At 34.1% G+C, this 9,217-nt stretch overlaps 2 protein-coding genes across 2 annotated transcripts in view; both read left to right on the top strand.

The window, feature by feature from the left end:
• Nucleotides 1–683: 683 nt before the first annotated feature.
• LOC109543083 (zinc finger protein OZF) lies at nt 684–4,535 on the top strand. The gene is made up of 3 exons (XM_019912608.2): nt 684–2,034; nt 2,715–2,983; nt 3,039–4,535. Exons 1-3 carry the CDS (start codon nt 1,000–1,002, stop codon nt 3,337–3,339), a joined length of 1,605 nt encoding a protein of 534 aa, XP_019768167.2. The 5' UTR covers nt 684–999; the 3' UTR covers nt 3,340–4,535.
• Nucleotides 4,536–4,966: 431 nt separating this feature from the next.
• LOC109543084 (rho GTPase-activating protein 19) overlaps nt 4,967–9,217 on the top strand; it is a 7,899-nt gene continuing 3,648 nt past the window's right edge. The window contains exons 1-7 of the mRNA XM_019912609.2: nt 4,967–5,371; nt 5,973–6,127; nt 6,192–6,411; nt 6,487–6,845; nt 6,897–7,066; nt 7,121–7,276; nt 7,493–7,646. Coding sequence (XP_019768168.2) covers nt 5,244–5,371; nt 5,973–6,127; nt 6,192–6,411; nt 6,487–6,845; nt 6,897–7,066; nt 7,121–7,276; nt 7,493–7,646 — 1,342 coding nt within the window. The 5' untranslated portion in view covers nt 4,967–5,243. The remainder of the gene's footprint in view (nt 5,372–5,972; nt 6,128–6,191; nt 6,412–6,486; nt 6,846–6,896; nt 7,067–7,120; nt 7,277–7,492; nt 7,647–9,217) is intronic.

The following is a 9,217-nucleotide window of genomic DNA, read 5'->3' as shown; positions in this document are numbered from 1 at the left end:
TGTGCAATTACCGCTGTAATTTTTCGATAATTGCACACTTCAAACGGACAGATTATCATACGAAGGAAATATTCGCTGTAAGTTTTTTTGAAAATGATCGAATTACCGTTTATTGATACCTTTTTTGCCCTATGGCGTTGCTATGGATGAAATAATCACTAACCAGAGCACTAACATTCCTTTTCATGTAAATCAGTTATTAAGGGTCGTTTGCACCGTTTTATATGAAAGCTAAGCTTACATAAACCAACCTTAAAAATTAAGCTCGGCTTTAAAGTAAACGGCTTGCACCGTACTAATGGCTTCGTTAAGCCGGAGTCAAGTTGATCTATTTGCCATATGTGGAATTATGATCGTTTGCTGCCATGATTCAATGAATAAATGTATTCATTGTATTTATCTTTACGTTAGAATTATCGCTAACTCATCGATTTTGTCTGCTGAATGCGACCATTGTTTTTGTTTTTGTTTGTTATCGCTTAATTTAAGCCGAGCTTTGAATGCTGTAAGCCTGGTTTATAATGTCGTGCAACCCAATTTAATTTTAAAGCTGATCTTAATGGCAAAGCCAAGCTTATTTTCAACGGTGCAAACGGGCCTTAATATTTTTATATTATTATTATATTTAATTTCAATAGGTACATAATAATTCAATAGGTTACTTTTGCYAAAACATGCAAATACCTACTTAGTTTCGTACTAGAAAATTGCTTAAAATAAAAAGTAAAAGCACATGTATAGAAATTAACTTAAACCAGAGCTTAAACTTCCGCTTGTCCTGGCAACACTGTATGACAGTGTTGACGTCATGGAACTGAGAGCAAAATATCAACAAACCGGATTTCACTTTAATTACAGAGTTAATTATTAGTAATCGGTAATCGGTACGTTTGTTCGGCTAATTCTAATTTACACCTGTTTTTACAGCCTGAAGAAATATAAATTTAATAATATATTTAAATAGCTGGTGCGTACAGTATTATTTAAAATAATAACAAAATGGCACATCTCTTGGAAGATAATGAAGAGGCATTAAGCACTTTGCACCAAGTTACCTTAATTGAAAGCAAAGTTTCTAGTGATGATTTGGACCAAGATAACTCGAAGCATTTCAATAGTTCAAAAGACAAAAATGATAACTTCCAATTGAAGGTTTTACCCAGAGATTTTACTGAGAAAATATGTCGAACTTGTTTTAACGAAATAACTGCTGACGCGCGTATACCACTCAACATGCCAGATGATCCAGGTTATTTGGAAAACCTCATACATTTGTGCCTTCCTAAAGTAGATTTGCTTCTCACTAAAGATCCCATGATTTGTCGTCAGTGCTACAGAAATTTAGAAGAGTTCTACAGCTTCTCAATTAATTGTATGAAAACGGAAGTAGAGTTACAGGCTTATTGCAGTATGAATCAGTCCAATAATCCTATAGATATTTCTGATTTTTTGCGACACGCCATGAAATATGGCTCAGACTTCATTGCTGTTAAAGAAGAAAGTCAAAACTTGATTGCCGATGTTTTACGTGATAATAGTGATAATTTTGACTCAGATTCTAATGATTTCGATGTGAAAACAGAGAACGAATATAATGCAGACATTTCCGTAATTGAATCTAAGAGTAAATATGGACAAGTAAGGTCACGGGGAACAAAAACAAGGAATTTAAGGGGTTCAACGAAAAACAGAAAATTCAGTTCTAAGGATTTATTAGAAACTCAAGTGAAGTGTGAGACCTGTGGACATAAGTTCACAACCAAATGGGCTTTGGACAGACACGTCCCTGTACATAATATTCAAAATTCACATTACTCTTGTGAATTTTGCAACCTTAAGTTCAAATATAAAAATAGTTATGAGAAACATTTAAATGCCCACGTAACTGGGGCTCCAATGTCGAAACCGTTTGCTTGCGAATGTGGAAAGTTTTTCAATAGAAAGTCGAAATTGAAAAAACATCAAGAAATTCATTCCAAGAAGGAGAAGCCTTTCGCATGTACCAGCTGTGGGAAACGATTTCTTGATCAAAAGGTATTTATGTTCGACTAATTAAACTTCTGTTGATATACATAAGTTTAGAATATTTAGACCAACCAATAAATGGATTGTTCTGGATATAATGGTAGTTTTCGATACAGGGGCGCAAAGTGTCGTGGTCGAATAAGGACGGTGTTGGATATCCGAGGCGAAGTCGAGGGTGTCAATCCGTCAAGAGTTCGAAAAACGGATTTTCGTCCTCGTATCGAACAACATTTTTATTTGAATGAAAAACAACACGAATCATAAATTATAATAAATAAGAATAGCAAAAAATAAAAGGCATCAACTTCATAAGTTAAAGCTGATGTCAATGTCATTTTTTAAATTGTCACGTTTTAACGCACATGTGCGTAAAAGTAAAACAAATGAACGGTAAAGAAAAGTGATTCTTTATGATAATCGCTTCTGATCGAAAAATGGCAATTTTCGATTCATTCGAATAAAAGCCTATTAGAAAACTCACGTAGAATTGGATTAGTATTGGCGAAGTATTTTATCAAGAAGTTATTGCCACTATTCAGAAGACGTTTTAAATTAACACTATTTTGTAATTTTTATGTATTAAAATTTTCATATTGTAAAACTAAATACATATGTAGTATGAAGTACCCAAAAACAGTCCAGACAAGAGAACAATATTTTAGAAAAAACAACGTTTCCCCTGTTTTCAGTTACTGGATGGTCATGTGGAACGGGTGCACATCAACGAAAAGGCATTCAGTTGTGAGTTGTGTGGAAACAAGTATACCAACAAACCAGGTCTAGATGTGCACATCAAATCCCATTTTCCTAATGAAAATCCTAGACCAGAACCAGATCTAATGTGTGATATATGTGGGAAACTATTTTATAGAAAATATAGTCTGGAAAAACATCACATGAGCCACACTGGTGATAAACCTCATGAGTGTGATCAGTGTGATATGAAATTTAAAGAAAGGTACGCTTTGAGTAGACTGCGAGCTATGTTAAATAGATAAAGAAATGTATTTTAGATATCAATTGACTATTCACATGCGGAAACACACAGGGGAAAAGCCGTTTAACTGTGAAGTATGCGACTTTAAGTTTTCCTGTAAAAACCGATTAGGTGTTCACATGAGGAAACATACTGGCGTCCGACCATTTCCTTGTCAACTTTGTGATATGGCGTTTACGAGGAATGATCATTTGATGAAACATGTTCGAGCCATTCATACTGGCGAACGGCCTTTTGAATGTGATATTTGTAACAAAACGTTTAATAGAAAAGATTATCTTTTGAAGCATAAAAAAGTGCACAACAAGTCCTCATAGTAAATGGAGATTTTATTAAGTTAAGATTTTGGTTAGTTTGGTTTAGTTCGAACACTTTATTTATTAGGGTTTTACGTACTTCAGTGTAAGTTAACTTTTTGAGGATGGGCGATATGGCATTTTGTGGAAATCTAGTTATTCAACGTAAGAAACACTTATATCATTACTAGAATAGGCGCGATAGTGGGGTGTTTTTCTATGTCTCAATCCCTTGTGGAAAATGAATTAGTGGCATAAATCTAGTTTTCTATTTTATCTCTCACGAAGGAGAAATCGCCGGTCTTATTTCTTTAGAGAGCTAGTAAATGCGCATATAATAAAAATATTGACTGGCTGGTATACATACATTTTTGAATTTTTATATAAATTTTAAATGCTGGTTACATAAAATATAAGCGAAACCTTCATCACTTTTAGTTATCAGCTAAAATGTTGCAGCACAGATGAAAGCGTTTTTTCTCATGGAATATGTATTATTTGATTTTATTTTTGAAGTTTTATGAAAATTTTATATACTGTTTACATAAAATATGAGCGAAAACTTGATAGTGTTTTAGTTATTCGGCTTTAACAATTAAAATTAGCAATTTCATCGTGCTGATAAATCGACAATTTCTCCGATCAAGAGAAACGATTCTTACTAATTAAGTGACTTGCCTGTGCAATAACCCCTCTCAAATCTACTCTAGTAATCTGCGCCACTTCTATGGCTATCGTTTCTTCATAGACGCAAAAATCTATTATATATTGTGCCAGAAAATGAGAACCCAAAACGCGAAAGTGTTGAAAGTCATCAAATTCAATCTAGTCCTTTATTCGGAACAAAGACATTGTTAGATAAATGGTCGTGCTCTTGCTATAGATGATTAACCAAAATTTATTTTTGTTTTTAAAATGAACTGAAAATTATGAGATTTAAAAAAATATTTCAATGAGAATCCGAGCTAATGAAAATTATCTAGAAATGTTGCTTGAGTTCTGTTGTAGGATTGCAAATCTAACACTGACTCTCATCACTTCCGTTCTTATTTATTAGCGTAATACTTTGAATAGTAATTGTTTTATTATCTTTATTATTTGTTATGTATTGTAATAATTTTAAGCATTCTACTGCACACGTTAAATGTTATATATTTAAAGGTTACATGCATATATTTTTTATACTTGTTTCTAAATAAATATTTTAATTTCGAATACTTTTTGAGTATCATTATTATCACAAACGTCATGAAGAAATTGCATCAAAAATGGTAACGCTAGAAATCATAAGTACAATTTTACTTTTTTTATTTATTTATATACCTAAATTCAAAATGTTGCCTTGAACCGAAACCAGGACGAAACAGTTATTTCGATCCGGGTCCTTAATTAAATTAAGTAAATAAATCGAAATATTCTTTCAATTATTAAATACGAGACATTAGTACTTAATGTTAAAAAAAAGATTACTTGTTTCTTCTAAACATAAATGCCGGTTGGTCGTTGCCGATCATCTCTATCCGGTCTTGTTCATTGATCAAAGCTTAGACAAGGAAAGAGAGTATCAAATCTTTTGGCTGTTCATAGTTGCAACTCGAATACATGCTACGGTGCCCTAGACAGGCTGCCGTCAGTGTCATCTATCATCTACAAGTGTTTTGTTTTGAAGTTTCAAATGGAAAACGGAGAATTATTAACGACAAGTTTTTAGAAAAGTGTGTCTAATTTTATTCTGGTTTTCATCTATGATTTTATTCAGTGTCCAGTGAAATAGTAGTTAGTGTGTATCAATTGTGTGTTTTAGATTTCAGCATAATAAGTAATAAGGCTATGGACTTACATGAAACAAATCAATCAAAACGTGTAACGAACTTGAAATTAACCTCAAGGAAAAGTGATTTTCTATGTTCAATAGCCGGTGAATAATGGTTAGCTCCGATAAATACAAAAATGATGAACATTTTGTGGAACTGTTTAAAAAGAAACACAACGAACAGTTCCATGTATTGGTTAGAATGCATTTATCGTTTCTCTTGGATATGACTGCCGAGGAGTAAGTGCTCTATACGTTTTTTAATATTCAAGGCTTATAGAAGGAAAAATAGGTCTAACAGTAAGATAGGCGAAATAGTTATTATACTAATAATATTGGTAATTATTAGACCACGAATGCAAATCATTAGAGTGATAGCAAGTAAGACTAGTGTTTATACAATTATTTATCATACAGAAACAGCAATGTACACATTCATATTTAAAATCATAAACTGTAATTTTAGCAGTATTTAATAGCTGAAATCAGTAAAATCTATTTTTATGTCATGATACTTTCTCCACCACAATTTATTGAGCTATGAGCTGACTTAGTGCTAATTCTGAACACGAGATTTTTTATAGACGTTCAGTTCATAAATTGTTGAAATTCACTATTTTATTAGTTAGGTAAGTATAGCCCGCCGTCGTACGAACTGATAGATCTCCAACCAATAGAAACACTTTCGTATCATCGTACCATCGTATAAACGGATGCATGGAACACGGGCTTTAGTGAATCCTTGTTAGCTTTTTTGCAACAAACTGGTGATATTTATATATTATAACTTATTTTAACTATTTTGCCACTTAATTCACCAAAAATAAATTTATTGTTGCAGAAGTGAATGCTTTTATGAAAAAAGTAAATTGCGGAAATGGAATCTAGTACCTTTTGGCAAAAAGTCCAAACATAAGCATCATGAGGGATCCATTTTATCTAAAGAAGTTCTTGACCAGGTGCATCAATTAATATGTTTTCTCAAGATTGAAAAAAGTATGTAAGACTATCGAAGGTTTTATGTGCGAAATCGTAGTTAATAACACTAATTGTATTGCAGATTTGACTGTAGAAGGTATATTTAGGCGGACTGGTTCACTCGAAAGGCAAAATGAATTAAAAACAAGTCTTTTGCAAGGTATTGCAATAAATTTAGAGGACAGTGTGTTTACGGTCCATGATTGTGCCTCTGTGTTAAAAGGATTTCTGGCTGATTTGCCAGAACCAGTTATAACTGATATTCAATTTCCTTTATACTGTCAAATAGCAGAATCATTTAGGTAAGTTATTACAAAATAAATATTTTATTGCTTAGTTTTCACTTTACCGCAAATCATATCTGGTTTTTTTTTCAGGCTGCACGAACCAAGTCATGAATTGAAAATACTTCAAACTATACAGCTGCTTTTTGTTTTATTGCCTAAAGAAAACAAATGTCTCCTTCAAGACCTCTTCGAGCTGTTGCACCTTGTAACTCTACAAGAAGAATCAAACCGAATGTCATCGGAAAATTTAGCTAAACTTTTTACTCCTCACTTATTGTGTCCGAGAAAATTAGCACCTGAAGTGTTGCTCAGAGATTCACAAATGCTGTTTGGCATCGTGGCATTTATGATTACAAAATTTCCAAAATTATTCAACATTCCATCAAAGCTTTTACTGGATTTTAAAAGTCATTATGAACGGGAAAGCCTGCTTAATGAGTCTGTTAAAGGTAAGATGTCATCACATTTATTAAATTAGAATGTTACGCTTTTTTTCTCAGGTGCTGCACATACAGTGTTTACATTCGTTGATAACGAATTAACTGCCAAAGAAAATGAGGAGAACGTTACTGACTCTGCTCTAGCTCAGTTGTATGCCCACATCCAGGGATTGCCGGACAGTTCCAGAAAGCGAAAACTTGTGAAGCAGTTTAATAAACAAAATGGCCATGTAAAAAGAGATTATTGATCGAGATAAGGATTAGGAACTTACAGTTTTTTTTAGGGCACTCCACTGCAAGTTATCCGAAGTTCGGTACCAAAGAATAAAAGTTTCAGCGATTCCATCAAGAAGCACATGTTTCATAAAAAGCTTTTAAAAAATGCCCGAATAACGGGTTTATCGCAGTTGAAGAACGCCAGTAGTGAGGAATTACTGAATGTGAGTGTAGTATGTGTGCTTATTTTCTATCGCTTCTCATGTTTGCCACTCATTGCCTTAATCTGTGATGTCTGTGCTTATTACGGCTGATCGGCAAGTTATTAACTGTTCTTGTTCATAATTATCAAATGGAGTTAATAATTTGCAAATTAATGAAAACTTGCTTGTAACGTTGCTTTTTCCATGCATGCATCATGCTTCTCTATGTCATTTTAGAGCCCTACCATTCAACACAAAACGCCCACTAGGGCGCGACTTTTTTGTCATAATTTTGACAGTTGTTCAGATGACGAAACTACGCCCAAAAAACTGAAGGGATCGCAGGGAACACCTGTAAAACGCTCTAGAAGTAAAAGTGACTCAGATTTAGGTAGGTTTGGGTTCTTTTACCCAGGGATACCCGCTGCGAATTTCGTTTACCGTAGGGAGTACTAAGTGCCGATACACACGATCGTTTTTTTAACGGTGCGGTGACGCGACGTCAATAAACGCGCGTCCCACAAATACATTAGCGCCCCATACACGAGCGAAATATCTGTCATATCTGATACGTGGCGAGCCAAGTTCGAAAAAATATCGGTGCGTTAATAGCGCCCCATACACGGGCAGATTATCCGTACAGTTCAGATACGTAGAGATTTGATTCGACAGATCCAGATCGGACGAATTAAATCTTTTTCTGTCCACTAATTAACATACCAAGCACGAGTGCCGATTCTTCCAGTGAGATTGGAGGTATCAGATTCGTCCGTTAGTAGAGTGAAATCTTACGTTTCAGACAGACTTGATCTGGCGCGTGGTATTTCAAGTGAACTGAAAGATCTGGTCATGGCAGAGCAGATTAGTTAAACTAAGTGTTTAAAATGCAAGGAACGGATAGCTATTGCTTGTGCTGGCATCATAGTGGTTTTAGAAAATCTACGCAAAAAAAGTGAGAAGAAAGTGGGTAGACTAGAGACTATAGACTGGAAGGGCGTCGGCAGCCATAGGGAAAAATGCGGCAAATAAATAAAAAATCGAATGCACGCTGGGATTTTTTTTATAAACACGTTGTTATTAAAACAATTAAATACATAATTATAGAAAAACAGACAAACGATACAAACCGAACTAATTAAAACCAACGTTAAAAAGGCAAATTGATCTACCACTTTCTTAGTGAAATACTGCAAATTCTGAGAAACAGACATATGTGTTCTGTGTACACTAATCATTAGGTACCTTTTAGTTAAACCCCGGCTGTTCTGGGCAACCTATTTTGTTCGCTCATACAGTTGTTCGTAAAACCTATATTTTTAAATTTGAGCTTATATTATTAATGACTACATCTGATTTACTTTTGCAACTTCATATCTGAAATGTATCGTATTTAGCGTCGCCTTTAACAAAGAACAAACTATTTTTACCACAATTTTTGCAGTTAAGAATTGAAAATGTAAACATCACATAAAACATCACTGCGCTTGAACATATGGCCTAGTCTGTATATATAAGGTCTGATTCTATATACCGTCTGTAACATATCTATAATTCAAATACGATGAATCACTTCATACAGTGGCAATTCATTTTCTTCGGCCCAACGTAGACACAAATTAAATTAATTGACTGCCTATTTACTGAATAGCTTCGTCTTCGTAATCGAAGTGGTGATTTTCTCCTGTGACATGAGGATGAGATAATAGCTAGTGTCACAGGAGAAAATCACTACTTCGATTACGAAGACGAAGCTTGTCAGAAAATACCCAGTAAATAGGCGGTCGATTAATTTAATTTGTGCCTACGGTGGGCCGAAGAAAATGAATTGCCACTGTATGAAGTGATTCTTCGTATTTGAATTATAGATGTTACAGACGGTATATAGAATCAGACCGTATATGTACAGACTAGGCCATATGTTCAAGCGCAATGATGTTTTATGTGATGTTTACATTTTCAATT

This window comes from Dendroctonus ponderosae, unplaced genomic scaffold, assembly GCF_020466585.1.
Source record: "Dendroctonus ponderosae isolate FM_Combo_2020 unplaced genomic scaffold, Dpon_F_20191213v2 Dpon_F_20191213_7, whole genome shotgun sequence".
NCBI lineage: Eukaryota > Metazoa > Arthropoda > Insecta > Coleoptera > Curculionidae > Dendroctonus > Dendroctonus ponderosae.
This window is presented reverse-complemented; position numbering and strand designations above follow the sequence as displayed.